We start from the raw sequence: 22,553 nt of genomic DNA, 5'->3' as shown, positions 1-22,553 counted from the left end.
AAAAGCTGAGTGTTTGCCTCATTGTCGAGTGGTGAGCTGCTAATGAAATAGTTGGTAAAGAAAGTAAAACACAATCTAAAGACATGAATCTTCACATTGTTTTATTCACCCAAATTTGACTGTTGGAATCCTTTCGCTGTGTAAAGCATCAGAGGGGTAGTGCTGTGTGGTATTTTAAGTACCTTTCACTGCTCTTGAGACAAAGTTGCTTATGTACCTTTTTTAATAAGATGTAAAAAAAAAACCAAATACTACAATTAAATTTTTAGATTGGTCCAGTCTGCACATTTGTATATAAAATCAGAGGGTTTTATCAGCATGAAAGTTGATACAGGTTGCTGAATCTTCTCAGATGGCACAAACACATATTGGTATGTGCAGTATTACGTATAAACCATTTATGACCATTTCTTTTTCTTTTTACTTTTAATGCATTATCATTCAGACATTTATTACTGGGCAAATGAGTGCAAACATCTGGAAACACAAGTACTTTTTTTAATAGGAAACAAGGTTTTGAGTTGTGCTTCTGATCAAACATAAAGACCAATGGTAACACATTCATGTTACACATGGTGGTAACTATAACAACTATATTAAAGCGATATTAGATCCAGTCTGGGACAGGTTTGTGTTCCCCAGTCCTCAGTAGGATTCAAGGAACGAGCAGACCAAACTCTTGACATCAGTAAAACAGCTGACTGCACCTCCTTAAATAAATAATCCCATCTGAGTTTGATGCCTGTCAGGTCCGGCTCTCTATCACTCCACATTTCTGAATTCCCACCAAAGTGTCAGACGGCAGGCGGGGGCTTTCCTGGGATTTGAAGATTTTTGATAAAGGTATGCGGTGAACTGAAAGTTACCTGCCACCCCATATTGCATTCCAGTGGATGTTTAGCTGTGGGGAAACAGTGTGTCCTCTGTGCTGTGTCTCTGGGGAGGCCTATCATTTCACTCCTACCTGCCGGCACTGACCTGCACATGGGCCGCAGAACAAGACCCTCTCTGTGTGTTCCTCGGTGGAAAGGTGCCCAGTGTGTGTTTGACCCAGGAGAGGGCTGTGATGCCTCAGCGAAGTTAACCCCTGTCATCTTACCTTTTAATGCCAGTGCACACAGGAATTTAACCTCTGGCGGACACTTCAGCATTTTATTTCAGAGTAGGAAGCTTCTTATAGACTTACTCTTCTCATGGCGGTCTGGGCAGAATTTGTGTCATGGCGTTTATCCTGATGATGATTTGTGGAGGATAATAAGACAGCAAAGGAGAGCGAGTGAAGAAAATATTTCTTTTCCATAATCAGCGCTGTTTCTTTATAATATCTTCGGATCAACCTCAGATGCATGTGGGAATATGTATGAATTATATTTTAAAATGAAGCTGCAGACTTAAAGGAGCAATAATTAGGCAAACTTCTTTGAGTGCTTTTGAGATGACCTAAAACTGCTCCAGACACTGACATAAAAATCCCAACTATTTGACGTGAAAATATCAAAGTGACATGTTCACTGCTTTGATTGCATCATTTCCTTATGTATTCAAAATGCTGTCCAGGAGGGTGGATGTGTGTATTGAACTGCAGAATTTGAGAAGGAATTCTTTTAGCTTGCGCCAACAACTAGCTTGGAGTTGTCTAATAACTTGAGCCTTTTTATCCATTTTGGAAGTCAACGCCTTTACTTTCAATGCCCTGTGGTCAAAGGATGCGTGAATCCGATGAGCGGATATTTCTTTTCCAAACAGCCTTTTAAGACATTACTGATGCAGTGATGCGTAACGTCGCCCACAAAGCCTCTGGAACAAGAAGATAATGGGGAACAAAAGGCGTTCATTGAGCTTCTTAAAGTGTCTTCAATTCACTTGGCAATGCACAGTGGATAGGATGTCAGTCAGAATGATAGATTAAGGCACAGGGCAACTGTATTTTCTCTCCAGAGTCACGGTTGTGTGCCCCTTTTCTAGGAATGTAAAGCGGAGGCCTAACTTCCACCTCCGCCTCAGACCTTGTGGCATCAGTGCAACATAATACACTCCGTTTAGCCCTATACCATCCAGCCTCTGTGGCTTTGTGTACCCGTGAATGTGGCCTTTATGCTGCAGTTTTGTTGATATTTCTCTATGTGTGGGGGGGATTTTCTTGTCTTCTCCCTAATACTTGGCAAGGCGATGTCGCGTTCGCTCTTGGCAACGTCGAAATCGCACAAAGTCTCACTCTGGGGGCCTTTGTAGCCATTCACAACACTTCCGAGTGATGGACAGGGAGCTCGGCTCTCCTAGGTCGCATCCCTTTTGCCTCAAAATGTGCCTTTTGTTGATATTTGTGGCTCTTCTACTTCCCCGGGGTCTTTTTCACCAAGGTCGGATGCCACAGGGCTCCAAGGGTAATTACTGTGACAGTGGAGCAGAAGTTAGGCTAGGCTACCCAGGTCGCCCAATCATGTTTTCATCATCAGGAGAATGTATTTCTTTTGGGACCTAATAAATCCCCCCCTTTGACATGCTGCATTTACTCTGAATACACATAGGAAGAAAGCCCCAGATTTTTTTTTCTCTCTCTATTTTGCACCAATGCTTGTAACAAGCTGAGGCAGATCATTGTTGCTAGTTCGCCCTCACTGCTTTTAAAAAGGATAGGTTTGCACACTTAGACATTCCTCTCTGGAGGAATTTCATTGGTATTTGCACTGGAATGTGGTTTCTCAGTGGACTGGGAGAGAAAATGTAATGGGCATTATGAAATGTAGCCATAAAGTGTCTAATAAAGTATTGTCACAGGCAAAGCTGTGCAGCCAATAAAGGGTTCATTGGATTGTATAAGACTAATCTGTGGGAAGTGACAAACAGTGAAGGGAATATTGGAAACCCATTAATATACTTATTATACTATGCTTTATATACTGTTTTCAGATAGAACTGCGGAGCCCTAAACACAACACAGGGGAATAATAGTTGGTTGTTCTGGGGAGAAAGTTTTTCATGCCATTATTATTAGTACAACAGGAGTAGAAACTCAATATCCCTCCATAAAAAACCTGCACATGTTCCCGTCCTGATCCCTGTTAATGAGCGTGGGTGTGTCCCACCCTATGCACCGAGCGAAGGAATCTTTAATTAAATCACACTCTGGGACCTGATGCTGCACATGTGTTGCACACGCCTGCAACCCTATGCAAGCATCACCGGCGTGCCACACATTTATATCATTTACACAGGCTGGGAGTTCATTTATGGTAACCCCTGAAGCTGTGTTCACACTAAAGTTAAAAATACGCTGAATCTATTTATTTGTGGGGTTGGGCATTAAATTCTATATGACATGAGATGACAGGAATTTGTCTACAGATTTAGTTGTATCTTTTTATACTTAGGTGGCTGCTCCTGGTTGCATTTGTCCAGTGTGGGCAATGCTGTAATTCAATGAGTAGTGATACTTTATAAATGGTGACATTGGATTTTGATGTGATGTAATTAGGGACCCTGATTCGTCAGGTATTTGATTTAGTCAAAAACAGATTTCAATCTAGGATTTAAATGTTGTCTTCATCAGTGTGTAGTCAATATCTGTACTGATAAGCGTTTTTTTTCTCACTCCTAATTTATACCACATGATTCTGAGGTACAGATTTAGTACCCAACATATGCAGTCTAGATTTAGCTTGTATTTAAATGCTTGGATAAGAATTTGCTTGTGTTGCAGATACCAATATAATAAAAGAAATCTGATAACGATATATTGGCCAATAGCAGTTTTATAAATAAAGATAGAGCATTAAAATAATATTGATCTCCTAGATTTTTTTTACTTTTTTATTACCTGTTTACAACAAACATTGTAAACAGGACATTTTACAATTGAAAAATATGCTTTTTGGTGCTTTCTGGTGGACAACCTTTTTTAATTCACTTATCTGCTGACATATACACCATGTTTGTACGGGACAGAGGCAAATGAATGTAACATCCTCATCATAAACAGTCATGGAAGATGAGCCACAATTAGAGCTGTATAACAGCAGCATTAGGGGATTGAGTATAAATGCCTTTAGTGTTAATGCAGACATAGTTTCTTTGGTTGCACACGGAGTTTCCCAGACAACAAGAATAACATATAGGATTACCTAAATTGAGGGGTTTTACCCTTTAAGCCCTCTTCATTTTACATTACAGTAGTCACAGACGTTCTGAGAACATAATCTGCTGCTTCTTTGCCTCCTGCGTGCCTCTCTGCCTTGGCAAGCCTTTATGGCATGACTCTGAAAATAGCCTGAATGCCTCCACGGTTGTATTGCGTTGTATTGTGTTGTGTTGTGTACCACCTCAGACTGGAGGCCAATATTTCTGTGGGTATTCAAGGGATGTATTACTTTTTATTATGCTATAACTAGATTGACTAATAGTTAACATAACGAGTAGCTTCTTACAAGTTTACCAGCTTGACCTTTATTATATGATAGTAAATCATCACTGGACAGAGCTGATCATAAAATGTGTTGATCATATGTAGTAACTAAAAGAGAATATATACTCATACAAAATGTAGGTAACTGTTTTTTTGAGTGATTTTTATCCATGTACAGCTCTTTATTTAGATAAAATATTTGCATTGTAAATAATATTCAGTCGCAGGAGCAACATTAGATTACATCAGGGTCAGTGGGAAAAACATGCTCCAGTGTTTTCCTGCTATATTTTATCTGTCCTGAAAGGTTGGGCTCTCTTATCAGAGATAACAGTAATGCATTTAACAGTCTGCAGTTAGATAAAGTGCCTTTAAACAGTACTAGATGAAGCTGAACAAGCTGCTCTAATGGCTGCATTATCAGTTAGCAGCTCCCTCTGCTGCAAAAGTGTTTCTTATCCCTTCACTGGATAACATACCTTTCTGGGCACTTTCACTTTTGTGGCGCATTTCTATGTTTGCTTTGTCATTTTGTCCATTTGTCTGATGTTAACACTCGGCTCTACTGTGGCTGAGCCTTTAACACCTGCCATCTGCATTCTGAAGTTTAGACTCTGAGATTAGTGCTCTAATGCTTTCACGGTATAAACACTGTAAGTTGCCGAAATGAGGCCCGAGGCTCATTCAGCCAAGAAGAATGTGTCAAACTGTCAAAAAAAAAGCTTAGAATTGTTTTGTATTTTTGTTAATTTCAGCAAGAAGATCTGATTTATATATTTTTAGCAGAAATATTACACATTAAAATTAAAGTTAAAGTTGCAGGAAGTAAACACTTTAATTTACTGCAGCACAGAATTACCACCAGTTTTGACAGTTCAGACAAAGCTGAAGGGAATTCATTACATTTTCAATGCTATTAAAAAAAACAAACAAAACAAAACCCCAAAAACAAAAGTGTCCTCGTCTTGTTTCACTGTGATGATAGATAGCACTGTCCAAGACACCCATCAATGATGATGATTTATGTTATGATTGATAAGGTCATTAATGACTTACAGGCCCTTTAATAAATAGAAGCTAAGATGGGTGAAACTGCATTTTCAAATATTTTCTTTTCCCAGTTGTTGAAGCCTTCTCAGGTGCCAGACACCAGGGGTCTTCATCCAAATCTGACAGGGACCTGATCAGTCAGACCCTCGTCCTCTTGCTTCTTCAAAAAAATCAAGACAGATGACTTTGAACTAGAATTTTTTCATCTTAATTTAAAAGCAACCCATGCAGCCAGCCATAGTCATAGACATGACCTGTTGTGCTTTATACTGAAAATCTTAGATGATTTCAGATCAAATGCTTATTTATTCACAAATTAGAATAGCTTTTCAAATTTTGAATTAGTAGTGAATAAAAACAAGATGAGTTCACTCAGAGCCACTCAAGTGTCAGACTGCCAGGAGCCAAGGTTACTAGGAACCAAATGGACATGTGAAGACCACTCCCCTGGATACATGATAATGCAATATAGAGGGGAAACTGGTGACACTAAAATGTCTCTTCTGTCAAAAGTCATTTGATAACTTTTTGAAATGTCCCAAAACATGAAGTCCCCAAAATTTAATCTAAAAGCCAGAACCTATTTGCAGATATGATTTGATGCACATCAAGCTAAAATACCAGCCATACTCTATGCACCATAGAGCGCTAGGTGTTTAATTCAAGTCTGGTCAAGTCTGTAACACATCAAGATGATGGAAGCTTGTTTGCTTTACATTATCTCAGAGACTGGCCAAACATCACAACAATTCCCATGACTTTTTTTTCTTTTTTATTTGCTGGGGAAAAGCACGTGACACTGTTTGCTGGTCGTCAGGGTGGGTCTCTGCCTTTTTGACCGAGGAGAAGCAGACATGAAAGAAAAAGGAAGACAAATGGTGGCTTGTAGCCAAAACAACAGCAGAGTGCTGCATTTTTCTGAAGACTTCAAAGTAGAGGTTAGGGCTACTTGCTATGATTTTAATGATATTATGCTTTTTAACCAGCAGATGGGGACATTGCCATCATTTTTTTTTTCTACCTTAAACTGTGATGTACTCAGTTAATTGCACACACATGCGAATGCATTTAAACTGTGGATTAATTAATGCTATATAAATTCAAGTGTTGTCGATATTATGTTCTGCATTGTAAAGTAACCTTTAAATTGTGAAGAATGTGCCTCTGCACAATTATAACCAAGATACGTTTCCCATGTTTTACATCATACTTCACAATAAAGTTATCTGCTCTCTAATGAAACCCTACATTATGCAGAAGCAATGAGGTGATTTGCTTGAAGTCCCTCCATAACATGGATGACTAAATGAGCAGCAAAGAAAGTTAAAGCTCATCCTGACTTCTTATTAAGAGTTTAACACTCACACTCACTAATTTAGCTCATCTACTTCAGGACTGTGTAGATGTGGTTTCATCTGCACACTGGACGGCAGTAGAGGAGGTTGTACCAGCGGCTGGTTCTGGAGTTGTCTAATCCACTTCACTGACAGTAAAAGGAGCTGAGAGCGTTGGAGTGGTCACGCAGACCTCCATCTCCATCACCTGCCTCTACTTCCATGACAGTTAGTTTTGTGGTTCGGTAACTTTGAAGAAAGATTCAGTTTGTAAAGTTCCCAGCCTGCCATGCTGTTGCACATGCATTGTTTGGCGTTGAATGAAAAAAGTGAAGGTGAGTCGAAGGTGTGAATTGACTCTTCTCAATTGATGCATGAACTTGAGTTTCAGGGGGCAGCCCCAGTTTGATCAGATTGAATTCACAGTGGCCTGGCAGTGTAAGCACACCATAAACAAACGGCCAGCTGACATCACGTTTTCATGATTTAAAAATCACTGAACTCCGACTGATGTGCAGAAATGACATCAAATTTTCCCAACTAACCTAACTTCAATTCACTAAGAAAAACACAAATACCTGTAACCACAGAAATCCTGTAACCATGTAACCAAAACTGCTCCAACTTTTCCCTGAAAATTGTATGTTCATGCAGGACGACATGGCTATTATTTAAGAAGGGTATTGTGAAAACAGGTTTCCAGTATATAGGAAAAAGGGCTTTTTCTTTACTGGCATTTGATCTAAGTGACTGGTGCAAGTAGGACAGACAGCCAGTATTAAGATGTGACTGAAGAGAAAGTAAACATGATCCCAGGAAGTGAAACTTCATGTAAAATGACAAAAGTGACATTGAATAAGTCTTTTAATGGTGATTGTTATCTATTATGTTCAGAGGCTGTGACAAATGTGTCCTGTAGCTCTTTAAAATTAAGTGTTACCAAGTTATAAAATTCTGTAAAAGAGAAGCTTTCTCCTAAAGCACTGAATGATTCCAGTGTAAACACTATTAAAAGCTCCCATGCCGAGGTGATGTCCCATCGCTCTCCTGCAACAAGGTCTGTTTCTGAGAAGTTAATTCAATTAAAGCAGACAAAAGGCCACTGGCACCAATAAAGTTTGGGTGAAATGTGAAGCCGTGCGATGGACACACACAGACAGTCTTATGGCCAGTCAGGCGTGATTTGCATTTGCATAATGCCCGGCTACCGGGCAGGCTCACCATCGCCATGGGTTACAGTTGGTGCTGTGAAGAAATGCAGCCCCGTGTTTAGTGGATGTATCTTGTCTGAAGCTGACAGGCGGTGTGCCCGCACCATCACCGCCACCACACACACAAACACACATACACAAACACCCACTCACACACACATTCTTGTCCTTGCTACGTGGTGAGGACTGAGGAAATAGACCCACTAAGTGAGAACCAGCTGTTCCATGTGACTCATGAACACATCAACACTTGGTGGCACCCTTATCCCATACACAGCCATCCACAGAGCACCAGGCACTTAGTCTGTATTTACATTGACTTTACATTGATTGATAAATTTAGACTTAATCTGGGTTTATTGAGGATGAGTTATAATATGTAATTTCATATTTTTCACCTAGAATATCAGAATATCATCACCCTATTTGGTGGTCAAGTAGGATTCTATTTTCATTACTGGATATGAAATTATCATAATATGTAATGACAGTTGTTTGTAATCATCATTTTAAGAGCAATTTTATTATGCCTTTTCGGCGGCGATAGCCAGGGCTTGAGTCATATTGTTTCAGGTTGTCCCTCCATCCATCCATCCACCCATCTGTCCCATTCCAATTGATATGATATCTCAGTAACGCCTTACAGGAACTTTTTCATATTTGGCACAAATGTCAAGAATGAACTTATTACATTTTGGTGGTCAAAGGTCAAGGTCAGGGTGACCTCACAGAGTGTGTTTTTTTTTTTTTTGGGCAGGTCCTGTGATTTGGACATTGCAATTTTAAGTATATTTTGATTAATTGTGCAGGCTTAGTTTCTATGAAATAACATCATAATGTGGCTATTGTGCATTTAATAACTAGTGTTTCTCAGCTAATGAATAGTTAGTAAGTAAATCCTCAATAACTAATTCATGTGTTATGTAGCAAATAACAAGTTACTTAAGAAAGTTTGAGTTTAATGTCATATTCAGATTATAAATAAATAAATAAATCTCTTTAATAACCTGCCAGCACCATCGGATATGCACATAATCATTTCTTGCATGTTTGGAAGATATAGACGACATACACACCCTGATAATAATCAAATCCTCATGTACTGCTGCTCAATACATTAAGTGTATTTATAGAAATTATAAAGCACCACTACTGCGGCCAATGTCTTTAGTCTCTAAACCAGTGTCTCTCTAACACTTGTGGTTCAGCAGCATGTACATGTTTCACAAGTAAGTCAAATATTTTTTAATTTTTTTAATGATTCTAACATTTGTTGATTTTGGCAGAAAGACCAGCAGGTGGCAGACAGTGTTGTGATCTGGGGGCGCAGTAAGCTTACGAGAGTTATCTGTATTAACAAAACAACTTGCTTTAAGTGGTGTTCATGTGGCTTAATGAGAAATGACAAGTGTGAGCTCACGCAGCATACACTTCCAATTTAAACCAAGCCTTTGCCTCATCCTCAACACACATGGCGGGGAGAGCTGCTCGCACAACACATGGACATTTCAGACACTCCTCTGAGCAGCAGCGTTCATGGAGGCCTCACTCCAGCTTAGCACTTTGAGGCGTGATAACAATCGGCCAGAAAGTAAACCCCCCCCCCCACGTTAAAACCTAAGCACACAAGGCAGACTTTGATCCAGCTGAGGGGGTTTAGGAAGGGCTTTAGGAAGAATGAACCCTATAAGGTTCTGGCTCAGGGTTTCACTCTGCATCACAGACACAGTTAGGATTCATCTATGCATGGAAAGAAAAACATTCTCAGCTTCCTTTTAACAATGATCAGATTCCTACAGTTGTTTACTGCACGTTTAATCATTTTATAATTACCAGTGTGCTCCATATAGATAAACACAGGTGTATATGTTCATGCAGAAATGAGAGAAGTTTAAAGAACTGATCCAATGACACAAATTAGATTGAAGTCTTACGTAATGTACTGGCTCTGTATGAATTCAGATGTTTTCACTGTGACAAGACATGACTCATGGCTTTTTAATGATTAGTTAATGATGAACATATGTGGAAGGACTGAATTATGCCTCTTGGATCAGTGTGTCTCAGTGTGTGTGTGTGTGAGTGTGTGTGTGTGTGTGTGTGTGTGTGTGTGTGTGTGTGTGTTCTGCCACAGTAATGTGGCCTCCTCTGAGACCACAGGGCCACAACTGTGTTTCATCTCCTGCAAAGTAAATATCCCGTCTTTCTTTCAAACTTTGTAAAAGTTGTGTCGAGAGGAGAAGAATAAACTTGAATAATGTTAAAGTCACATGATACTCCTGCTTCTTATCTCCTCGGCTTTCTTAGTCACCTCTGCGCTCACGGGCGACTAGCAATGAATCTGTCAGGTCTGAGGTGGTCTCCATTAAGGGTCTGTTAAAAAAACAATGGAGGGGCCTGCTTGGTTGGGAGTTACTTGGTTAGGGGAGCCATTGCTGAGGGGCGACCTCTTCACCTCAGCCTCCAGCACCTCAACGTGTTGATTTTTTTGCCTGGAACTGTTTTCTGCCTCTTGTAGTAGCAAAAAAAGCACAAAGTAAGCACAGGGCTGATCCAGGGCCAGTTGATGTCACTCTGTCTGTATTTCACACAGAGCTCATATTACTAATATTTTTATGTTAACAGTAGGATTGCGTGAGCAAGTGAACCAAAGAGCTAAGGTGTCCAGTTTTGCTCGTCACTCTCTCTCACGTTTTCTCGGATACCTGGAGTGATGACAGTAACATGACAAATACACTTTACGTTGATACCATAATCCAGCAAGCGTAAAACATTTCTTCTTATGATCATGACTACAGATTATTAAATATTAACTTAATAATACTGTCATGTTTGTCACGTTTATTATATTTGTCCTTGACACTCCTGATGCTACATTGGACCTAAACACACCAGCCTAAACACTGAACTTGGCAACAGCACAAGCAATAATAATAATAATAAAAAAGAATCTCAGAGAGCAAACAACAGCTCCTGGTATTTTCACTTTCCATGCTATGATCTCCTGACATTGGCTTTCCATAGTGTGTGTGTGTGTGTTTCCTCTCTCCTTGCTAACAATGCAGCTCAGGAAGTATGTCAGGATAAGGGCCAGACTGCGAGGCTCTTTTCGGTCAGTACAGCCAACTTTGGGGGACAATCACATAGTCTTGTTAATCCCAGAAAAGCTCGGTAAGTGTTAAGAAAGCTCTGGATCTGTGAGAGGGAGTTACTGCCACAGGTGTCTTCAAAGAAAACTCTGCGATGTCCCTCTGGCTGGTGAGTGCTGTTTCAACTTGTTATTTCTGACTGTGGGTGGTCAGGGACCTGCTCCCATCCTGAGGTCAGTTACACAAAGTACTGAAGCTGAAGACTTTGCTGGTGGTTTGGCCTGTTTTTCCTTATTTTCCTCTTTGCAGTGGTTGTTTTCAATTGTTGGAAGCGAGTTGTGAAACCAAATCAATTTATCGAATCCAAATCCTTTAATCAATCCAAAGATGTTCAGCTTTGAACGATAGTATTGATTTAAAGTTGTAAATAACTGATAATATATTGTTACTGTAGACGGCAGAAATTAAAACGTAAGGTCTAATCTATCTGAACCCACAACGACAACCTGAAAATTAGCTGAGGTTAGCAAGATATTAAATAACTGAACTCACTTAAATGGTGAAACAATCTTTGGCTGAGACAGACATCAACTTGCAGAGAACACATCAATCAGACAACAGTGAAAAGTGTTGTTAGCTGTAGCTAATGAAGGTTCATTAGCTACAGCTGATCTAATCCACAGCTGCTGATGTTTGTCACATTAGCCAGTGAAAGTGGCCAACGCAGGCTAAATATAATCCATAAGAGCTTTGTTAGCTGAGTTTAGCAAATCCAGGCACTACTTCTTGCTGAGATTTGCAGCTTGCTTGCACGAGATCCATCGCAATGGGTTTGGGAAAATCAAACCTTCAAGACAAACAACAAGGATGCATGATGACAAACCTCTTCATGAGGTGAATGAGAAAACACACATTCAATACTCATATATTATATATGGTAACTGTGTGGTCTTTGTAAATTAAGCTTTAGTCGACTGTCTGTGTTTTGATCTCAGACAGAAACAGTCTTTGTGCTTTGTCCATTTCCCCATCTGTCTCTCTCTCTCTCTCTGTCTCTCTGTCTCTCTGTCTCTTGTCCTCATGTGGAGGTGTCATTCTTGCAAGTATTTGAACAGCTAATGACTTTATAGCTGTGCAGAATGCAGTAACTTTCATCCTGATGGCTGTTAAACAAGGGGCTGTCTGCTCATCACTAGAGGTGGACCCACATCTGTCATTGACTCTTATACAAATACGCAACACCAGCGTTCTTGAATTAACCTTGATTTAACCTATAGTGGCTGTTCTGTATTTTGTGAATGTCAGGTGGGCCCCAAGACATGAAGAGAACATCATAAATAGTATTTAAGTTTGGAAGTAACGTGTACACTTAATGGCTGATACTGCAGTTTTTTGAATTAAGTGAAGAAAGATGGAGCGAGCAGGACACTGCACCTTCATCCCTTTTCATCACCTTGGCCCACATCCTGCTCATTTCTGCCCCGTCTGAGCTTTTATGAGGCAGCTGATGATTGCTCCGAGGGCCTCTGGTGTTTGAGCGAGTTGATAATTGCTCCTCTGTAGGTGAAATGGTGTGTGTGGCGGGTGCTTCTCTAGATGATAATTAAAGGTTAAGTAGCTCATTCCTGCTCTTTGGAATTTGTAATTTACTCCTCACAAAGGATGAAGTTAGCATTGAATCTTTTTTTTGTAACTTCATATTCACCTCTGATTTATTAGCTCCTTAGAGGCCATATCCATCACCGAAAAATGTAGGAAATTCCACAGATCATCAGATGATCAAATTGATTATGAATAATGAGTATAACTGCATGTAATGGACATTTTGATGCTTTTAAGAGTGATCTCCATTTGATTTTCCTTTGTGATACATTGCTTACACCTTTTGGAGGAACACCATGAAAAACTTCACACTTTTTAAAGCGGAGAACATCATTTGAAACTTTGGGGTCTTTTTATGATGCTGGAAAATCAGTGCAGATTTTTTACCAGATGGTTTTTACTGATGCATGCCATCAAATTCTGAATCTTGTTAGAACTGTAGTATCTCTTTCTTGCAGTCACAGAGATTTGAACCCATGTCCAGACAGTTTTGTAGTCCTTTGGGCCTCCCTCTGTCTAAAGAGGCTTTGGGTTAAGAGTCGAGGATTATATCTTTTCTTACTGTGCGCTCCATTTTGCCACCAATCCTGACTTAAATTTCCCCATGATTGCCAATTTGCCAAAATGTTTCCATCTGCCGACTTAAGATAGAGCAATGTCTCTTTGTTATGTTGAGAGATGAAATGAGCTTTCACTTAATTCCCCTGTGGCTTCAAGCCATGTGCTCACATTCGCCAAAGCTCTCAGTCCAAAAAATGGATGCCTTGGATCAATAGTGGGAGGGGCAGGATATAATTGCTGCATTAATCAAATCCACTTTGTTTGGGGGGGGGGGGCAGTAACACGAAATGTAATATTAGAACAAATGGGTCTCCAATGCAAATGTTATTATTAGCTATTAGTTAACTTCATATTAAATCTGCTCTGCAGATGCAGCAGTGACAACCAACAGAATTTCTCAATGTCAGTTTGTGTTGTGGGAGTTGCAGCCGCCATGTGCATACAGGGCGTCTGCTGACTTAATGATGTCATTGGAGCTCAGCTAAACCTTGGCACTCTGCTGTTGACGGCTGAAATACACGTGAAATATGGAATAAGGTGAGAGCTCACAGTTTCATCAGTCTGCAGTGAGCTGCAGTGCAGCACTGCGTCTGACTGTTAGGTACTGACTCTGGTCAGAGCTACATCTGTAATGTTGACTTGCTTTTCAACAGATGCATTGACATTATTTTATTGCTCCACTGAAATGTCAAATGTGATGTTGTTGGAATAATTGGATAATGAGACTCCTGGTTAAAGCTAATTGTAGCTTAGACAGCATTAAAGCATTTTTTTCCTTTATTGGTGGTTTTAAAAAGAGACTGCATGTTATTGATGAATGATATGAGGTTAGACTGGTGAATGTGTACCACCAGCTGTGACCAAAACATCTCTGTCGGCCGCCTCATTAAAACCATGACCAGCCCCTTCCCCTTTTTATTCTCTCAGGAACAATGACCCTTAATTCTCTAACCTCTTGTCTAGTTTCCTAGAACAGACAACAGACCTGATGCTGCTAGATTGAGACTTGAAACCAGTCCATTGTTTGTTCTGCAGAGAGCCAGGAAGTGCGCATGATATTGTCCCCACGCCTCCTGTGGAACTTCTCTGACCCTGTGCCAGTATTGTGTAATCTTCTGGTGTTGGTCTAGCGATGAGGCCATGACTTCACCTGAACATTTAGCTTCACCAAAGTGTCTGTGAGAAAGGCTCAAACTTATTGTCAGGTTAGCAAACAAGCTAGCCAGCTTGCAGCTTGGAGTGTGGCAGAGGTCATGGATAAAATAAATTCAGGTGCACAAACTAATTATTAGTGTTGTGAGATGTATGCACAAGGATTACTAATTTGTGTTCTTGAATAACTTAATTCAGGCTTATTATTTAAGAATGAATTATTCTTGCACACAAATGAACTGAAGGTAATGCCAAACATTTATATTATATTATGTTTAAATAATGTGAAATGCATTGGAATTATCCAAACTATATCCAAACAGAGGTGCTCAATTAAATATAATTTCCATGGCTCGACAGATTTCACAGTTTATTTAGCAGTGCATTAATGCAAGGCTACATGATCGTATGTGCTACAGGATGCACAGATACACAGGCTATAAAGGCTGTACGTAGTTGGATGAGCAGCCTGGACATTATGGCGTCACTGCTGCACTTTCCAACACCTTGCTGGGATAATTGGCAGAGGAGCTGGTTGTGGAAAAAGCCTGGCCACAAGAAAAACAGGAAGCAGCTAAGAATACACCCTAACAGGGCATCAGGCCTATCTTGCCGTGTTTTCACCAAAAAGTCAGAGGCTTCCTCCTCTCGTTTCCCCGAAAGAAAACAAAGAGGGGAGCTTCCTGTGCAGCTACACAGCAGATCTGGAACAATGTAACTCTGTATTGTTCTGTAAGGATTTTCAGCTGGTGGGACATTTTCCAGGACTCAGAGCCAAATGATCTGACTCGATTCTCTGAATACTTGAAATGAGAAATTGCCTCATGTTGAGGTTATACTTCATCAGCTGAATTCAACATCATGAACCTCTTTTAAAAAGGTCACTGTTTCAGTTTGTCTTTTAGGGCTTTGTGTAATTCAGGTTCTTCTTTTCTTGATCTTTTTTTATTTTCAACTCTTTTTTTAATGTTAATGTAGTTAGTTATATCTTTGGAGCTATTTATTTAATGTTTCTTCCACTTAAACAAGAGAAACCAAACATGCACTTAATTTTCATGGATGTAGTCTCGGGCTCAATGCAAGCTAATTACTCACAGTGCACGCAGGCTCAGAGGCTCCGTGGACCATTTATGATTGGTCTGAGACCGCCAATCTTCATTAGGGCTCCCCTGTCAGTTACAAATGCACCAACACACTCCACTGATTACACTTACCTCCCCAGCACACATTTTTTTGCCTGTGTTCACTCACCTTGTCTCTCGTCCCTCCCGTTGCTATGACACGAAACGGACAGTCATGTTATCATCAGCTGGGATGTACCTGCTTCATATTCTGTATTTACAGCTTCATTTAATGGCTGAGAATATGCTGTTCTTCTACTTACTACATCTCATATTCATTGTTCTCTCTCTGCTCCAAGACTCCCTCCAAGCCATCCCCCACTTTTCTACATTAAATTGCAGGCCCCCTCCTTTTTCCATCACTATAAGTGCCTCCTTCTTTACCAGACGGCGCTGCCTGACCCACCCCACCTCCGCCCACTTCTGTCTTCCCGTCTCCTAATCTTTTTCCTCCTCAGGCTTTGAGCTGAAGAACCTGCAGCATCCAGAGAAAGACGGGAGGGGATGGAGGATGCAGGGATGCTGTAGGGACGATAGGCAAAAGATGGAGAGGATGCATTTAGGAATGACCTCAGCTGCACTTTAAGGGAACTTCTGGTCACTGAAACTGAAGGAAAATGCACCATTTCTTGGATCAGATCAGCAGCCATCCCAGGATTCAGTCCACGACCAAGTACTAGGGTCTCATACCTCTGGAAACCTCTGGGTTTTGAAGGACAGGCTAGAGAGGGAGGGGAGACGCTGAGCAAGGAGCGGCAGCCGTGATACAGTACTAGTAGAGGACGTGAGAAGGTTTTCAGGAGAGAATGGGTGGACTGGGTTGGTGTCTCGCCACAGTCTTCAGTTGGGTGAAATTTTTCTTCAACTGCATCTTCCCATTTTGGAAACCAAGGAAAAGCAACAACACGGTACAGTTCATGTTTTAAATATGATATGAATGATGGCAGGGGGTGTGGTTAAGTTGAGCATCCCTATTTTTGGTTTTATTTTCCAATTTACTCAATTCAAGACTCTGTATCTGCTTGTTGAACTTGGCATCCCTGACGTTCAGTGATTTTCCTGTTTATAACAGAGAAAACAAACACTGCTAATTGATGGGAACAGCGCTGCATCAGCTGTGGGCTGGTTGAGAGAAGCAATCGTATATTTAGTCACATTTGCAGTGTGCCCGTAGGGATGGCAGTATCAGCTGATTTGTCTGCTGACTGGTCCAACACTTCCAGACTCCAGGTATCTCAACAGCTGTTGAGTGGATTGCCAGGAAATTTGGTTCCGACATCGATGATCCCCAGAAGATGAATCCTTTTCCTCTTGTGCCACCTTCATGTGTAAAATTCAGTTTGGTTTATGGCCCATACCTGCAAAACTAATGACATTCCCATCATCCTAAGCTGTACCTTGTGTCACGTGCTAATTAGCTAATGTTTGCATGCTAACTAGCTACACTGAGGCGGTGACCATGGTAACATTGCACCTGCTAAACATCAGCATGTTAGCCTTGTCTTTGTGAGCATGTTGGTATGCTGATGTTAGCATTTAGCTCAAAGCACCACTGTTCCTAACACTATGACCTACTTTTATTCATTCACTGGTTTCTTTACTTGAATTACTTTATTTTGCACAAATTACAACTAGTTTGTTATAGATTTCGATATAGATTCAGTTAGTCTTTGTAGCACACTCATGGTGACCTTCATGAAAGTGCTAATGAGTTATAGCCTCTTGCACTGGATATGTGAAATATTGCGATTATGATCTTTTGCAGGAACCCATCTCTAAATGTCCCAACATTTCCTTGTGCAGTTGCCGAGACAACTGTCAGTATCAATGACAGTGGAAATAAATGTAATATTTGTTTACTGCCCTGCCAGTAAAAGGTCTGACATGAAACAGGATGGAGAGATAAAGACATCAGGACACACACACACACACACAGACACACACACACACACAGACACACACACACACACACACACACACACACACACACACAGACAGAAAGACAGACACACACACAGACACACACACACACACACACACACACACACACACACACAGACACACACACACACACACACACACACACACAGACAGACAGGCAGACAGACAGACAGACACAAACACACAGACACACACACAGACAGACAGGCAGACAGACAGACACACACACACAGACACACACACAGACAGACAGACAGACAGACGCACACACAGACAGACAGGCAGACAGACAGACAGACACACACACACAGACACACACACAGACAGACAGGCAGACAGACAGACAGACAGACAGACGCACACACAGACAGACAGGCAGACAGACAGACACACACACACAGACACACACACAGACAGACAGACAGACAGACGCACACACAGACAGACAGGCAGACAGACAGACAGACACACACACACAGACACACACACAGACAGACAGACAGACACACACACACACAGACACACACAAAGACAGACAGGCAGACAGACAGACAGACAGACACACACACACACACACACACACACAGACAGACACACACACAGACACACACAAAGACAGACAGGCAGACAGACAGACAGACAGACACACACACACACACACACACACACAGACAGACACACACACAGACACACACACAGACAGACAGACAGACAGACACCAGGATATTGCCAGTTTGACTTTTCCTGATAGTAATTCTGTGCTGATGAACAGAGCCATTAATCCTGCAAATGCAGCCACTGCCCAGATTCTTAGTACACACTGTGATGTGCACGAGCTGAACACATTCACCGAACTCACCCTTAATTAAAGCAGAACTAGTTTTTAGTGGATGGCTGGCTGTCTGGCCACAGACGCTTTGGGGGTCTTTAGCATGCACCTCCCTCTCCAGGGGGTGTGCATCTTCCTCTTCTGGCACTTTGATGGTTGCTGTGTCTTGAGGTGGCGTTCAGCAGGGGCCAATCAGCACTTAACCTGCAGTGGCTTACCAGGGTGGTGAGATGGTGCAGTGAGCAGGATGTCTGTGGTGTTAGGCAGCTGAATCCCTGCCAGATCCAGGGATGTGGTTTCATGGATGACCCTCTGTGGTTGGGCAGGGTGATATGACTTCAAATCAATATCACGATTATTTCAAACTTTTCCCTCCTTTTAAGATGAATGAACAATTACTTATGGCTCTCTCTCTTTTTTTGAGTCATGCACTCTTTGTATTTGGCAATGTGATTGAGGTCAAAGTGATTAAACAAAATGTGTTACCTTTGGTCGCAGTCCATGTTGCAGTCACCACTGTCTGGTTGTCCTGACTGATGAGACCCAATCAGGACCAATCATTGTTTCCAGCAGTGTTTCCAAAAGTCTCAGATTTAGGGGCTCGAAAATTCCTCAGCTGTGGAGACGCCAGGTGTAAATGTAGCAAAAGTGATGCTTTAAAACTAAAACGTATTAGTGTTGTAGCCTGAGGCTCAGTGTTTGCACTTGTGTCATCTACATCTCCAGCTTCACGTGGACTAATGTTGTCTGGACGGGGCAGAGGCACGTGACTGAACGTGAGGTAGTGTTTTTTTATATGGACAGTTCATGAACGCTCACATTGGTCAAAGTGTTAACTGAATAAACTGACATGAGCAAAAGATATTGATTGTTGTTGGTATTTTCCCAAAAGAAACTTTCCTTGATAATGATAAACTTTTTTTTTTTGATTGACTTGTTTCTTCTTTTATTCTTAAACCTACAGTAACTAAGTTTTTGGCAGGAGAAACAAGTGCACATACCATTGACATATTATCACTTTTTAGACATTACCTGGCAAATAGGGCAGCAACTGACTTAATAATTAGTAATTATTTACCTAACTGATATATTTGTTGATTATTTCTCAGTTATTCTTATTGATTAATTACAGAAACATCAGAAATCAGAGCCAAAGGTGATTTCATGAAATTCTTTCTTTGTCTGATGGACATGTGTCTTTAATCAGTCTAAATATTAACAAACAATGACACATTTCCCTCTCACTTATTAAAGTCATCTACCTCCCTCTTTCTTCAGCAGATGTGTGATTCATGTGCCCTTTGCCAAGCTGCTGAGGGCTTGTGTTAAAATGTCAAATCCACAGGATGTGGACGGCCTGTGCTCAGCAGTTAGGGAACAGTTCAACAAAGCATTGTGTTTTTTATTATTCTTATTTACATATCTTTGTCATTACGGCGTCGAGCAGCTGTTCTTCTGCTGCACTGAAAGTCATGCATTTTACTTTTCTTGAACAAAAGCAGGTTGTTTGACAGAAATAGACGATGAAATGAGGAGCTGCTGAAGCCAGCGTGGTTCACACACACAGAAACCCATGCCGATTTGATTTCTGAAAATATGGATCTCACAGGCTGTTGCTTCCATGTTTGTGCGTGACGGTTCTTCAGAGAGGCGTCGCACAGCGTGCTGCGGCGTGTCACTGTGGTTTCTGTGGGTCAGTGTGTTGTGGTGCTGGGTGGACGCTCCTTCCTCACAGCAGAGAGGGAGAACAGAGGAAAACGTGCACACACATGTGAGTGTTGTGCAGAGGGAGGGAGGGCCCGGGTCTTTATTGTTTTCAACAGATGGGAGTCATGGGGGTGGGAAAGGGTGTGTGCCCGTCTGTGTGTGTGTGTGTGTGTTGGGGGCCTGCTGGAGTGTGTTCTTCCTCTGTCTGTCAACAATTGAACTCACCCTTCATCTAGCAGGTTCTAGGACGTCAGCCAAGCCGACGAACACACCCCTCTGTTGTTTATACACTCACTCTTCACTTGTCTTTATCAAGGCTACTATGAGTCTAGCAGCTTATTTGTGTGCTGAGAACCTGTATTCGTTTTTTAAAAAAAAAATCTTCACTTGCTTTTTCCTTCTTTTTATCCACTGAATCCTTTTTTTTCTTTGGTCCTGGGTTCATTGTCACAGACAGTCCAGCCTTGATCTCTCTCAGCTGTTTACCCATCCTCACTTGGTTCAAGGACAGTGACCTAACACCGCTTAATCTTCTTAATTGTGTAAGTGCCTCTCCGTCCACTCATGGCTCTGGTTCACAAAAGAAGACAGAAATGGTCAAGGTTAAAGAGGTACTAAAACAAATCCTATGAGTGATCTGATTACACTTGGAAATATGCCCTCCCTCCCTTTTACTACACCACAACCCCCCCCCTCACACACATGCACCCACACTCCCTCCATTACCCTACAGGCCTCTTCTGTGTTTAATAATATAGGATAGTAACTGTGTCTCTGAACAAGTGTCTCTAAATGTGGAGGCAGTTTGCTCAGCGACCACCAGTGGGTGCTGTGGCAGCACTTGCTGTATGAGCTGTGTGGTCTGGAGGGGGGGGGGGGTTAATGTCAGTGGGGGTAATACAGTCTGTCAGCAGTGTTGTGCCAGAATCACAGTTAGTCCTGGATCACTTTGTCTTTGAATAGTCATGATATCAGTTGTCTAAAAACTGCAAACTCTGTTGAATTATTTCACACTTTTTAATGCCTTTGTGTTTGAGTGTTTTCATTTTATTTTCATATTTCAAACACTTTGTAAAATTTAAAATAAACTACAATATAAATCTATAAATTACAAATCCAATTCAAACTTGATATCGCAGCTCTTATGCTCTGTTTGTTGGCTGCACAGTAAACCCTGATGTTATGATGTTATATGTACAGGAGATATTTTGTCTTATCAAAAATGGATAACACATCATACACTGACACACTAGAGTGTGCTGACAGGGAACTGGACGATGTGACTTCATGCAAGGAAAGAACACAGTGTCCAGTACTGTCCAGTAAGTTTTAATTTCAGCACAACTAAGCTCCGCTGGACAACACTCAAATGCACCGTCAGTGATTTCTGTTCCTAAATAGCCACACGTATGTGTGTGAAGTGAAACATAAATAAATGTAATTAAAGTGAATTAGAAAACAAGCTGTTATAATATTCGTATATTAAGAATAGATCACATGACCGTGTGTAATGTGAAAGTTGTTGCTCACAGTGATGAAACCAGAGAATTATCACACAGCGCTGCAGTTTTAGTGTCTTTCAGCTCGTTGATGCTCTGTTTTGGTTCAGTCCCACTGCTCTCATCAGCCCTGTTTCCAGACACGTGTTGTCTTCATTTCATTTCATAGGAAAGTAATAGTTTGTCTTAGAGGTTTGGCTGCTGGTTCCACATATATTTGGCATTTGTCATTTAAAAACTTGATTAATTAGAATTAAACATTAATGAAAAATAATTGTCAACTTAATTGTCAATTGCCATTAAAGGCAGACATTCATAAAATAAATGCTGTTTCTTTGAAACTTAAAGCTTGTCCACTTTTCAGACAAATATCTTGCTGGACGTGTGTGTGCACGTGTGTGCGTGTGTGTGTGTGTGTGTGTGTGTGGTTTTGTGTGTCGGTTGGAGCAGGATTAGGTCTAAATGTTTTCTCTCTAACATTGTCTCCTTTAGTGAATTTGTCTCTGTAGGGGTGGCCTGCAGGAAATACCAGGGGATTAATCCTCTGTGCCACTGGGTGAGTGTGTTTGTATGTGTCTCTGTGTGTAGGTGGGTTTGTGTATTTATGTAGTGTGTGAGAAAGATGTGAAGATGTGGGGGAGAAATGGAGGGTTATTGGTGGATGTTTATGTATATGCATGTGGTGAGTTTGATAGTTCAAATTGTGTGTGTTTATGTTTTCAGGAAGTAGTGGGTCATGTGAGAAAATCTATGTGTGTATGTTAGAAAATTATGGGTCCATGAGTGTTTACAGGTGCGTGTAGCCCACAGTTGGGTGATAGTTACATTTGTGTATGGAGGCTTGCACTAAATGTGCATAGGTGTGTGTGTGTGAGAGAGAGAGAGAAAGAGAAAAGCGAAATACCCACAGAAGAGTCACGCATGGGGCTAACATGGTCATTGATGAGCAGTGAGAACTTAATGAAGCAGGTTTTGCTTCCTAACCCCCTCTGTGTTCTTTCTCTTTGGTAAGGGGTTAAGATGAAGGGGGGGCGGGACTCTGTTTGGGGCCACTG

General features: G+C 41.1%; 1 protein-coding gene across 9 annotated transcripts in view; it reads left to right on the top strand.

Annotated features, from left to right (window-relative positions):
• Positions 1–22,553, top strand: part of tns1b (tensin 1b) — a 161,797-nt gene that overhangs the window by 4,201 nt on the left and 135,043 nt on the right. The window contains exon 1 of one of the 9 annotated variants that reach the window (XM_071472733.1): positions 11,101–11,255. The exons of the other annotated variants lie outside the window; for them this stretch is intronic. Coding sequence (XP_071328834.1) covers positions 11,241–11,255 — 15 coding nt within the window. The 5' untranslated portion in view covers positions 11,101–11,240. Of the gene's footprint in view, positions 1–11,100; positions 11,256–22,553 lie in introns of those variants that run through there. 9 annotated transcript variants of the gene reach the window in all.

Source organism: Trachinotus anak, unplaced genomic scaffold (assembly GCF_046630095.1).
Source record: "Trachinotus anak isolate AG129_WGS33_773 ecotype Australia unplaced genomic scaffold, CSIRO_AGI_Tana_v1 ptg000039l, whole genome shotgun sequence".
NCBI classification, from domain to species: domain Eukaryota; kingdom Metazoa; phylum Chordata; class Actinopteri; order Carangiformes; family Carangidae; genus Trachinotus; species Trachinotus anak.
Note: the sequence above shows the minus strand (reverse complement) of the source record. Positions and strands in the feature narration are given on the sequence as shown.